Below are 13,398 nucleotides of genomic sequence, written 5' to 3'. Positions count from 1 at the left end.
CCAGTGTGGCTGGAGGAGAGTAAGTGGCTGGAGGGAGAGCGGGAGGATAGGAGGTCAGAGTAGGAAGGGGCAGGCAATTGACCATGTGGAACTTTGTGGGCTACTGTAAAGACTTTGGCATATTCTGTGAATGAAATGTAAAGCCATTGGAGGGTGTGAGCCCTCCCACATTTAGAGGTTGGGCAGATGTTGAAGAGTTAGTAGAGGAGATGAGAAGATGTGGCCAGTGCAGTAACAGACCAATAAACAGAGAATGGTGGCACAGAGGCAAAGAGAAGGAAGGAGCGATCAGCAGCTATGTCTAACGAATCTCTAGTAAGATGGTGACCTTGAGGAATGTAATTCTGGTGCAATGGTGGGAACTCAAGCCTGACTGGGTTCAAGAAAGAATGGAGGAAGAGAAATTGAGCACAGGATATTTTTGAGTGTTGCATAAAATGGGGTGATAATTGGAGGGGGCTATTAGGTTAAGAGAGGGTTTTTTAAAAAACTCCTCACCTGATATGTTTATTAATATTTAGAGAGAGAAGGGGGAGAGAGAGGGAGAAAAGAGAGAGAGAGAGAGAAACATTGATGTGAAAGAGAAACATTGATCCGTTGCCTCCTGTACACCCCTGACTGGGGATTGAACCCGCAACCTTTTGGTGAACTGGACGATGCTCCAACCAACTGAGCCATCCAGCCAAGGCAAGGGGGTTTTTGTTTTAAGACAGAGGTTCACATACATGTGCTTGATAAAGGAACATTATGGACTATATGGTCTAGTTTTAGTTAACATGATCTTTAATGTGATCTTCACAAATAAACAGTGGCTTAGACATTCTTATAGAGAAATGAGTGCTGGATTGAAAATAATGCCAAAATGCAGCACCAGTGAATAAGAAAACAACAGTTTATACTTCTAACCACAGTAGAAGCTGCTCATCAACCACATTATGGGGTTAAAAAGAAATGAAAAACTGTTCAGATATAACAGAAAGCCAGCCTGCCCCCTAATCAGACTATTTGAAATATAGATTTACATCTACTATCATTAATGTTATGATCAATCTCTCCCTATGTGCTTAATTGTGTAGGTTGCTCTTTGTGAGGTATCTTTTCCAGCTAATATGCAATATGCCATTAAAATCAAATGAAAAATTTCAAACTAATGAAGTGTATTTAGTGACATTATCCCATTAAAGATTAATGGTAAAAATTATTAAAATATTATTTATGTGTTCAAAATTTGGTTTGTCTTTAAGGTGCATTTATTTGTACAGAAGTGTCTTATTATTTAAAAGTAAATATATTCACACTAGAGGCCCGGTGCATGAAATTCGTGCATGGGGGTGTGTGTCCCTCAGCCCAGCCTGCACCCTCTCCAATTGGACATCCCTCTCACAATCCAGGACTGCTGGCTCCCAACTGCTCGCCTGCCTGCCTTCTTGATTGCCCCTAACCGCTTCTGCCTGCCAGCCTGGTTGATGCCTAACTGCTCCCCTGCAGGCCTGGTCACCCCTAACTGCCCTCCCCTGCAGGCCTGGGTCCCCCCCAACTGCCCTTCCCTGCAGGCCCGGTCGCCCCCAACTTCCCTTCTCTGCCGGCCTGGTCACCCCTAACTGCCTTCCCCTGCAGGCTTGATCGCCCCCAACTGCCCTCCCCTGCTGGCCATCTTGTGGCAGCCATCTTGTGTCCACATGGGGGCAGGATCTTTTACCACATGGGGCAGCCATCTTGTGTGTTGGCCAGGCTACCAAAGAAGAACCCCATATCTGTAGATTCACTTCATACAGTTACAGTTATCTGTGTTCAACTGAAATTCCAAAATATTAAATAGAAAATTCCAGAATTATGTAATTTATAAGTTTTATAAATTGTGCTATCTCACTCTGTCCCACCAGGGATATGGATTACCCTTTGTCCAGCATATATACACTATAGTATACGCTACCCACTCATTAGTCATTGGGTTATCAGATCGACTGTCAGTGGTACTGCAGTGTTTAAGTAACTTAATAATGTTAATATTGCTCAAGTCACTTAACAATGGCCAAAGCCATTCACATGACTTTGATTACAATATATTCTTAAAACTGTTCTATTTTATTAGTTATTGTTGGTAATCTCTTACTATGCCTAATTTATAAATTAAACTAAACTCTATCATAGGTATGTATACATAGGAAAAATATAGTATATATAGGGTTTAGAAGTATATGCAGATTCAGACATTCATTGGGGTTCTTAGAACATATTCCCCATGAACAAGGTGGAGACTATTGAATATATAGATATATATGAAATCATGCCTGTAAAAATCAAAATACTTAGTACAGTACAATACAAATAAGGATAAAAGTAATAGATAAATATTTTTAACTATATTAATGTACTTAGTGAAAAAGGAAAAAAAATTATACCTGTATATAGGTCTGTTGTAAAAATGAATAATAATATTATAGTTTAACAATGATTAAATACATGAATAAAAAAGAATAATACACTTTATTTTAAAGATATTTATTTTATTTTTATTTTTTTATTTTTATTATTTTTATTTTTTTTGGGGGGGGGGGCTAAGTGGCTTTATTAGAGAAAACCAGATTACAAAGGACTTTAGGAGTTGGCATTGGGGCCCTTCTTCTTGCCAAAGGTGGGCACAGCATTGACAAAACGCCGGTAGTACTGCATCTGTCGCTTGGCCGACCAGTCTTCTTTTTCTCTTGTTTGGCCACCTTGGAGGTCTGACCTCTTACTTTCCCAGCACGGGCCAGAGAACCATGGACTTTACCTCCAAGCCTGCGGGCGGCTACTTCCAGAGTGGTCAGAGCCTCCACCCCGCAATGGCCCAGGGTAGCCTCATCCTCTAGGGGGGTGCCTGCCAGGAGCACGACTTGATCTTCTGGGGCGATGCCCTCCAGAGAGGCTACATGCGCCTTGATCTGGGAGACAGTGTCCGGGCGTCACCTCGAGGGTGTGTAGCTCCTGGGCGCGGACAAAAATGCAATGTTGGCGACTGAACTGCGGCCTGTGCCGCTACCGCGAAGATGAAGTCGAGAAAGAGGCAAGATATTATTTATTTTAAAGATATTATTCTCCCAGCTTTGGATTTAGTTTGCTCTTCTTTTTCTAGTTCTTTAAGGTGTAAAGATAGGTTGTTTTGAGGTTTCTGTTTTGTTTTTATTATAGCCATTTACTGCCATGAATTTCTCTCTGAGCACATGCGCTTTTGCCACATCCCATATGTATTGGTATGGTGTATTTTTGTTTTCATTCATCTCTAAGGTTTTCTATTTTCCCTTGTGATTTCTTTGGCCATTGGTTGTTTAAGAGTATGTTGTTTAATTTCCACACATCTGTGAACTTTCCAGTTTTCCTGTTACTGATTTATAGCTTTATTCCATCGTCTTTAGAGAAACTACTTCATATCATTTCAACATTTTAAAATTTATTGAGATATGTTTTGTGGCCTAACATATAGTGCATCCTGGGGAATATTTCATGTGAACTTGAGAAAAGTGTGTATTCTGCTCTTGTTGGATGGAGTGCTCTATACATATTCAGTTAGATCAGTTTGGCTTTAGTACTCTTAAAGTCCTTTATTTTCTTTTTGATCTTGTGTCTAGGTTTTCTATCTGTTATGGAAAGTGAGGTATTGAAGTCTTCAACTATTATTATAGAGTTGTCTCTGCTTCCCTTCAGTTGTGTCAGTTGAATCATACTAGTATATTTGGGGCTCTAATGTTTTGTGTGTATATTTTTGTAATTATTATATATTTTAATAAACTGATTCTTTTTTTAAAAAATATATTTTATTGATATTTCACAGAGAGGAAGGGAGAGGGATAGAGAGCTAGAAACATCGATGAGAGAGAAACATCGATCAGCTGCCTCCTGCACACCTCCCACTGGGGATGTGCTCGCAACCAAGGTACATGCCCTTGACCGGAATCGAACCCGGGACCCCTCAGTCCGCAGGCCGACGCTCTATCCACTGAGCCAAACCAGTTTCGGCTAAACTGATTCTTTTATCATGTCTAATGTCCTTTTTTTGTCTCTTGGAGCAAGAGACAATTAAAGTCAAGTTTGTCTTGCATTAGTGTGGATTCTGCACCTCTTTGTTGGTTGCTATTTGCATGGAATCTAAAGTGGTTCTTTTGTAGACAGCATATGGTTTGATCATAGTTTAAAAAAATAAATTCTGCCAATCTCTGCCTATTTATTGGAGAATTTAATGTATTTACATTTAAATTAATTGCTAAGGAAGGTCTTAATTCTGCCTTTTGCTATTTTTTTTCTCTATGCCCTGTACCTTTTTGTTTTTTATTTCCTCCATTATTGCCTTTTTTGTGTGTTTAGTTGATTTTTTATAGTGCTGTTTTGATTCTTTTCTCATTTCCTTTTTTTGGGGGGGGGAATATATTTAAAGATATTTTCTTTGTCGTTACCTTGGGGATTATACTTAAAAATCTTAATTTATAGCAATTTTGTTTGCATTAATACCAATCTAGCTTCAAGAGTATATAAAAACTCTGCTCCTGTATAGTTCATACCCTCTGTATAGTTCCATAGTATAATAATAATACTCTGTTATTATTGTCACACATTGCATCTTTATACATTGTGTCATTGTTAACATAGATTTATGATTATGTTTATACCTTTGCCTTTTAAATCATTTAGGAAATAAAAAGAGCAGATATGAACTAAAAGTAAAATAACATTGGCATTTGTATTTACCTACATAAATACAAAAGTATTTACCTTTACAGGGGCTCTTTGTTTCTTCACGTGACTTCAAGTTACTGTACTGTGTCCTTTTGTTCAGCCTGAAGAACTCCCTTTCTTGTGGTGCATTTCTTGTAGAACAGGTCTACCAGCAACTAACTCCATCAGCTTTTGTTCATCTGAGAATGTCTTCATTTCTCCACTTTTTGTTTTTTAAATATTTTATATGATAAAAATATAGCAAAAACATTTTTTGTTCAAAGAGGAAAAAATATATTGCTGTGATTACATTTCTAAGGATGATTTAAGTAGTGTCTGCCTCCTCATCTGTGCACTGTAATGTAGGTTGACTTCAACTATGACTTCTCAGCTTTAGCCATTTATCAAAGCTAAAATCATGCTTTAAAGACACATGAAGAAACAGAGCAAGTGGAAACCAGCCTTGATCATGGCTTATTTTATGTGTGACTTCAGCTGTCCTCAATTCTTTATTCCTGTTGGATCAAACACTCCCATGTTACGACTTGGAACCATAATGAACTGATAGATATTCCAAGTAGCAACAGGCAAGTTGAGAAGGAAGCTGAACCAGTGCAATGAAATGAGCATTAATTCAGTGACAGTGGTATGGCCAATCTGGTAATTCTGTAATTACCTACTTGCTTAATGTCAAACAACATGACCTAGCATTAATGTAATCATATTCTAAATCAGACAATGTAATTATGAAGTATACTGAGAGGAAGATGAATGAGCAACAGTCGAGGACAGAGAAGACAAACACCACTGCCTCCATCCTCATCCTCCTCTACCGCTGATCCTTCCATCAAACCAGCTCTGGTGCTCCTTAATTTCTCCATTTTTGAAAGAAAGCTTTGTTGAATATAGAATTCTTGGTTGACAGTTCTTTTCTTTCAGGACATTAAAAATGTTATCCCACTATCTTCTGTCCTTCGTGGTTTCTGATGAGAGAGATGCTAATCTTATTGAGGATTCATTGTCCAAGATGAGTTGCTTTCTTCTTGCTGCTTTCAAAATTTTCTGTTTTGTTCCTTAATAGTATCATTATAATGTGTGTTGGTGTGGATTTCTTTGTGCTATCTTCTGTGGGGTAAGTAAGCTCCCTGAAACTGTAGATTCCTATCTTTCTCAAATTTGGAAAGTTTTGGCTATTATTTCTTCTGTTATTCTCTGTAAATGTTTTTCTCTTCTCCCTCTGAGATTCTCATTATGGATATATTGGTATGCTTGATGGTGTCCTATAGTTCTCTTAGGCCCTTGTAATTTTTTTTCTTTTTACTCCTGAGACTGGATAATTTAATTGCCTGGTCCTAAAGTTCACTTACTCTTCTGCCTGATTATCTATTGTTAAAATCTTCTAGTAAGTTTTTTCATTTCCATTATTATACTTTTCAGCTTCAGAATTTGTCTGAATATTTTTTATAATTTTTATCTCTATTGAAATGCTCTATTTGTTCACATATCCTCCTCCCAGTTTTATTTAGCCCTTTGAATGTATTAGAGACAGTTGATGTAAAGTCTTTGCCTGGTAAGTCCAAAGTCTGTTCTTCCTCATGGACCATATCTGTTAATTTCTTCTGTGAATAGGCCATATTTTCTTGTTTCATTGCATGCTTCATAATATTTTGTTGAAGACTGGACATTTTTAATATTATACTGTAGTTACTCTAGAAATCAGATTCTTTCTTCTCAGGGTTTGCTTTTCTTGATTGCTGCAGACTATAGCTGTTTGTTTAGTGACTTTTCTTAACAGTTTTTGTGAACTTTGTTTTTTGTGTGTTGTCTTTGAAGTCTCTGTTCCTTTACCTTGTATTCAGCTAGTGTTTAGACAAAGATTTCCTTGAACATAAGGAGCCAGAGAGAAAGAGAGTGAGATTGAGAGAAAGAGAAAGAGAAAGAGAAAGAGAAAGAGAAAGAGAAAGAGAAAGAGAAAGAGAAAGAGAAAGAGAAAGAGAAAGAGAAAGAGAAAGAGAAAGGGAGAGAGAAGAGAATAAAAGAAGAAGGAAGGAAGGAAGGAAGGAAGGAAGGAAGGAAGGAAGGAAGGAAGGAAGGAAGAAAGGGAGGGGAGAGGGGAGAGGGGAGAGGGGAGAGGGGAGAGGGGAGAGGGGAGAGGGGGGGGAGAGAGAGAGAGAGAGAGAGAGAGGAGAGAGAGAGAGAGAGAGAGAGAGAACTAAAGAAACTGTTCAAATCAACAACAAAAAACCTTTCCTGGACTTTGCAAATTGGCTCTGTCCTGGAATACTTCCTCAAGCTTAGCCAGGCCATTTACAATTCTGTTGTAACCTTCACTTCATGCTTGCACTGAGCCTAGATATTTCCTAGAGGTGTAAACTTAGGGTCTTATTAGGTCTTTTCTGAGTCTGCATCCTGCCCTGGGCATGTGTGTTGCTTTCTAATTTCCTGAATATATACAGGTGCTGTTGAATGTCCTAATTTCCTATGGATACTCTTCCCCTAACTTTTCCTCCCAAGCTTTAGCATCCTATTGTATGTCTCAACTGTGATATTTTGTCCCAGATGGCTGTGGGCTGTTTGCTTGCCATACAATGCTTTTGAGGAATGCCTGCTGCCTTTCCTACTCTGAATGAGTTCTGAGTTAGGTAAAATAAAGACAAGTACATTGAGTTAGGCTTTCAAACAATTATTTTAAAATAAAGTCTGCTCTGCTCCTTCTAGAGCTGGGGACTAGAGTTCCACACTGGGAATGTGGATTGCTATCTTCAAGACAGCCACTGAGCTGGGGACATGGTGGGGCAAGGGCAAGTAGAAATGCCACCAAGCTCTCCTACCATTTTAAAGTTGCCTTTTCTTTCATTCAGAGCTCACTTAGGTGCTATTGACCTTTACTGATAACCAGAGTTCTGACTAAGTTAGTTCTGACAGTCGGCTTGATTTTTCCGTCTTTTTATGGAAGGACAGGTGTTTGCGTTTGCCTACCCTGCCATTTTGGTTGACCTCCCTCTGTGCACTGAGTGTTGCCTCCTGGGCATATTCTCTTTCCAGCATCTTGTTACTCTGCTGAACATCACTCTAGTCCATTTCTGAAATGCTACCCATTTAAACCTAGATTTATCATCAACTTTTAGAGTAAAAGAGACATTTAAGATTTCAGGGAGGGATTATACCACAGTACAGTGCCATCCCAGTGGACAACCATGTTGACCGGAGCACTTGGCTTCCCTGTTCTTTAAGATCCCTTGGTTATTCCTACAGCAGTCCCTCCCTCTGTGCTCTGGAGTTTGTTGCCATTCTCTCCTGAGTCTCTTTACCTCTTTGCCTGGCTAGGTTCAGTAACTTCTTATTTCACTATTCAGGACAATGCAAGTCTATCCCACTCCCAGCACCTCTGTCATTAACACAATCCATGGCCAAATCAGTCCATCAGAATGTTTTGATATAAAAAGGGAGAGGGGCTCTTTATTACCTAGAAGGAAATATGCTCCCAGCTTTCAAAATAACAAAGATTTCTTCCAGCTGTATATATTTTATTTTATTTGAAAATGTAGATACATTTTAAAACTTCTTTGAACACATTTATATTGCCCCTATGGTAACCTCCATTTAAAAGTAGTTACTTCCCAGATTCCATTTTCTTTTATAAATTAATATTTTAAGAAGTTCTGAAAATTTCACAAATATGATAGTAACTCCTTTCAAAATGCTGTTTGTTAAATGAATAAAGACAACTTTATTGTTGGATTATTGGTTAGTGGGGAAAAAAAAGAGGCTTTTTTTCTTTTTGTAAGTGAAAACTACTACTTTCAGTTTTTGTTTTTGTTTTTTAAATAAAATTCTGTTTTTGTTGCAGGAACTAAAAATGTAGCTGAAATGTCTTTTTTTTTTTTTCCCCAAAGACAATTTTTTTTCTCATTATAAATCAACACACTTTTTGGTATTCAAAAAAGAAAAGTGAAGGATGAGTAAGACAGAATTTCTGAATGTATAAAACAGAAAATAAAAGTCACCAGTAATCCCATCACTCATAGATACCAACTGTTAACTGTTTGCTATATACTCTCCAAGAACTTTTAAGTTGACATTTATTTAAACAGCTACATTTGTGTGTGAGTGTGTATACACACAGATACATATGTACATACGTGTGTGTATATTTTTTATTTAACAAACAGACTTTATTTATTTATTTTTATTATTTTATTGATTTTTTACAGAGTGGAAAAGAGAGGGATAGAGACCGGAATCGAACCTGGGACCCTTCAGTCCGCAGGCCAACCCTCTATCCACTGAGCCAAACCAGTTAGGGCAACAAACAGACTTTAATAAGGTCTTTTTTTTTTTTTTTGTAAATATAGAATGCATCATTTTAATGGGTACATGGTAGTTCATTTATGGATGTGCAATCATTTAATCAGTTTCTTATAAATGAGCATTTAGTTTATTTTCATTTGTTTTCTGCTATAAACATTGCATATATATTTTATTTTTTTGCATATATATTTTAGAAGTTATAGGAAACTTAAAGTATGTAATTCTGATTCCTTAGGTAGTTTTCTTTAAATATTTGCTTCTATAAACTGTCCCAAGACAAAGACAGTTTTTGGAATCATATTTTAAAATGCTATGATCACAAAAGTAGGCAATCTTCAATAAATATCTAAAATGTCTTAAACATTTCTAAGCTTGATAGATGACCTTCCAACCTGACTACAATCTGTCATTTCAGTTTTAACTCCCTGAATTGCCCACAAAGTCTCCACTCTGGTCAAATGGGTTTATTCATCTGGTGATAGAAAGGAGCCTTGTACTTTGCTATCTTTCTGCCATAGCACTTGCTGCTTCCCCAGGCTGGGAAGGCTGGAAATCACTTTCTCTTTCACCCCACGAATCAAATCTAATTCAGAAATAAGTCTAGCTCAAATCCCACTTGGTCCATAAACTCTTCCTGACCTCCCAGCAGGAAGGAATTTTTCCTTCCATTAAAGTTTCTTGGCACATGATATTTGCACAATTTGGGGGGGCAATAAATACATACTGTCTTGTAACAGTTCCTTGTCTTTTTTTTTTTTCAAATGTTATTTAAATCTTGTTTCTTACTCTCTCACTGGCATATTTCTATCATCTTGCTGCAACTGTACCAAAAGAAGACTGAAGGAAGAGGTCAGCCTTGCCATTTGCTCAGCACTATACTTTGCACATAGAAGGAGCTTGGTAAATATTTATTTATTTAAATATGTTTCTATTGATTTTATTTTTTTAGAGAGAGAGAAAAAGGGAGCGGGAGAGAGAGAGAGAAACATCAATCTGTTGCCTCCCACAGAAGCCAGACCAGGAATGGAATCCGAAACCTGGGTATATGCCCCGACTGGGAATCGAACCTGTGACCTTTCCGTGCACGGGACGACACTCAACCACACCAGCCAGGAAAATATTTATTTATTTAATACGATTACTATAAATTACGGATCTATATTGCTAAAATTCTCATTCAGTTTAATTTCTATGCACAGATAAAAACATACAAAAAAGCAATTTCTTAAAGCTCTTTCATCAAGATAGTAACAAAAATCTGTTACTGACTATATCCTGCCATTGTTGGTAACTGAACGGTGTAATCTTTAAATCAAAATAATGTCTCAAGATTTTTATACATTTTTACAATATTTAAAATATTTTGCATAAACATTGAATTACTTACCTTACAAAAACTTAAGTAGAGGCACAAAAGTAACAGGATAGCATGAGCAAGCTTCATGGTGGAGACATTCAGGGTCTGTGTCTCTACTGTGGATGCTTCTCCGCCCCAGATAGTTTTTTCAAATTTAATGTTTAACCTCTGAAAAAACATTTAAAAAGATCAAGCCTTCTAAAGAGCTTTGCACTTTTGAACTCAAAGAGAATTTGGCCACAGTCCAAAGAGTTTACCGTAACTGAAACAAAAAAAGGTCTTTCAGCAAACAGCAGAGGGAGGCGACCAATAGGGACTGTATTTCCTCCAGAGGAAACTGATTTCCCACCTCATTACTGAATAATACTTCTTTCTGTTTCCTAGGGAGACAGACACTGCAAGACAACTTTTTGAGCTTGTGGAAAATAAAGTTATAACATTTCCCCCCAAGGCTGAAGACCAGGCGATGGCAAGAAGTAAAAGTGCATCAGATTAAAGGCTATGCTGAATACCTTAAAATCCTCAACCAAACAGTTCCTTTACCATGCACTGGCTGTGCTGTGATCAAGTTGTATTCTCTGAGCACAGAAATAAATACTTTAAAAAATAAGTATTCTGCCCTGGCACCAATGATAGTGCAGGATTCATGTATGTTTGTAAAATAAATTTGGGACCGCATTTCTGCTGTCACCATTTGGCTTCTCCTGAAGCAGACATGAGACAGATATTGTGGTGGAGGGTGGGGAGAAGAGAGGGAGGGGGGAGGCGTGTGGGTGCAAGATGCGTGTTAGGAATGCTCCAGTGAGAGTAAGGGAGAAGGAGCAGGAATGAGCAGAGAGAGAGGTCGGACTACAAGGCAGGCTTGTCATAGCCTCGGCCAGCTATGGGAGCTCCGGAGTGAGTGTGCCTGTCACAGTGCCCCTGGGTCAGGCAGAAATGCCTGGACCATTGAACCCTGCCCTGCTCAGGCAGCTGGTGTAGGTTGTCCAGGAAAGACATGCCTTCAGGTGAGGCAGTTTTCTGTAGCTGAGGCAGACCCTGAAGGAACTGACAGATGCTGTCAGAAGAAAGTGTCAGCAAAACCTTCCTTGAAGAAGGAATCTGGGAAGATCATTTCCTTGTCTCTCAGATCCCACCATTTACACCTTTTAGATCTACTTGCCATATATGCTCCCAAGTGGCTCCTTCAAAATTTCAGTGGGTCTCTCGTCTGGAAGGAAATGTTAGAAGAGGGAGGTGTCCTTGTTGTTGATATTGGGGCTGCAGCTGCTACTCATCTGGTCCATTCTAGACTTCCTTCACCCTGACCTCCTACCTCTCAGCCTCAGTAGCTTACCTGACGGAATAACCTCTCCCAGTAGTGGTCAGTGGTCTGAGCCCCTGTTATCAGGCCTTTCTAGTTGCCCTTGCCTGTCACAAGAGGCACCCAAGTCGTTCATACGGTCCCATCCATTTTATATAACAGCTGTCTTCCTTCCTCCGAGTGATCGGGGCCAGTAAACCCTGTCAGGATGATGAGTCCTCTTCATTCCTGCTGGTCTCGAGTCATCAGGAGCCCAATGTGCTAAAGGGCAGAAGGCTTAGCTTATAATTCAGTGTAATTCTTGCTGTGCCCTTTGGAGAACAAGACCTCTAATCCTGCAGAGTCCATGGTTGTGGGGACAGGAAGCAAAAAGTCCCCAACTGGTCATTGGTAAGAGAGAATCGGGAAGTTATCATGGTACAGACAATATGTGATATAGTTTAGGAAGAAAGAATGACAGGGAAAGAGCTTTGGGCACCTCCTAAATTTATATATCTATTAGTGAAGACTGAGAAGTAATTGGCAATAAAGGAGAAGGCAAACCAGGAGAGTTTCATAAAAGTGATGGTGAGTGTGGCTATTCCTGATTCTATTTCCTGGTTCCCCAACCTGGGTCTTCCCTCTCTTGGGGATGCAATGCTACATGAAGGTCTTTGATTCAGTGCGTGTACTGTTTCCTGGAGGATAGCTCCTGGTCTTCAGAGTAGTGCCTTTACGTAGCAGCTCAGCTCTGCATCCAGCAAGCTGCCCCAATGCTCCATGAGGCTTCCAGAGTCTGGGTGGTGTTGTATGTGATGACCAGTGAAGCATGGTCACAGGCCAACTCTCACATCTTTGCTGTGAAGTGGGTCCCCTGCTCTGATGTTATATGGGATCATATGGAATCCCCTGTTAAAAGATTACTTTGCAATCCTTTGAATCATGACCCTAGCTGTGGCCCAGCTAGGGTCATGATCCAAGGGGACATTTTAACCTGGGACATAGGTCTATTCCTGTAAGAATGTACCACTGGCTCTTTTAAGATCAAAAGGACAAACTGTGTGAATTTACCACCAAGTGCCTAGTTGGTATCCTTGATGAATTGTGCTATCTTGGGGGCTCCACATTGGTCTCTGTAACTGTCAGATTGAACATTTGTTGATGGTAGTAGCTAATAAACCTTGTGGTGGGGGGGGGTCATGCTAATGGCCTCGTGGGAAGCCGCCATCTCTGCTGCCATGGCCACTTTATTCTTGCACCCCTTGTGCTAGCATTGGGGTGGCTGATATTAATCGGCTGAGTCAGTTTGTTGGTAATTTAATGACTTTTTCTCTGGTGGGTGTTAACATGTGATATTAAGATTTTTATACTTCATCCCCACTCCTATATGTACATCCACATGTTTCTACTGCAGACCTTCTTATTCTTTTTTTAAAAAAATATATTTTATTGATATTTTACAGAGAGGAAGGGAGAGGGATAGAGAGCTAGAAACATCGATGAGAGAGAAACATCGATCAGCTGCCTCCTGCACACCTCCCACTGGGGATGTGCCCGCAACCAAGGTACATGCCCTTGACCGGAATCGAACCCGGGACCTTCAGTCGCAGGCCGACGCTCTATCCACTGAGCCAAACCGGTTTCGGCACCTTCTTATTCTTAATTTCAAAATATGTTTTATTCTAGGAAGAAAAGATGGTCAATCACTATTGCCTGTGCTTTCATGTATCAAACCATGGCGAGAAAAGTGGATGATCTG

At 39.3% G+C, this 13,398-nt stretch overlaps 2 protein-coding genes and 1 pseudogene across 4 annotated transcripts in view; all 3 read right to left on the bottom strand.

The window, feature by feature from the left end:
* CFI (complement factor I) overlaps nt 1-10,592 on the bottom strand; it is a 60,742-nt gene extending 50,150 nt beyond the window's left edge. Inside the window, exon 1 of one of the 2 annotated variants that reach the window (XM_080683862.1) lies at nt 10,388-10,592. In XM_080683862.1, coding sequence (XP_080539988.1) covers nt 10,388-10,537 — 150 coding nt within the window. In that variant the 5' untranslated portion in view covers nt 10,538-10,592. The remainder of the gene's footprint in view (nt 1-10,387) is intronic. The other variant, XM_080683863.1, reaches the window with a different exon arrangement.
* LOC308255663 (ubiquitin-like FUBI-ribosomal protein eS30 fusion protein) lies at nt 2,599-4,604 on the bottom strand (annotated as a pseudogene). Its single transcript has 2 exons — nt 4,536-4,604; nt 2,599-3,018 (listed from the first exon to the last, which is right to left on the bottom strand). The product of its transcript is annotated as a ubiquitin-like FUBI-ribosomal protein eS30 fusion protein (transcript).
* LOC308255656 (protein cornichon homolog 4-like) lies at nt 5,063-5,506 on the bottom strand (the record flags this gene model as incomplete). The annotated part of the gene is given in 4 exon segments (XM_080683429.1): nt 5,063-5,204; nt 5,252-5,349; nt 5,351-5,365; nt 5,369-5,506. Coding segments are annotated over 4 exon segments (393 nt in total).
* Nucleotides 10,593-13,398: the final 2,806 nt, after the last annotated feature.

This window comes from Plecotus auritus, assembly GCF_963455305.1.
Source record: "Plecotus auritus genome assembly, chromosome: 1".
NCBI classification, from domain to species: domain Eukaryota; kingdom Metazoa; phylum Chordata; class Mammalia; order Chiroptera; family Vespertilionidae; genus Plecotus; species Plecotus auritus.
Note: the sequence above shows the minus strand (reverse complement) of the source record. Positions and strands in the feature narration are given on the sequence as shown.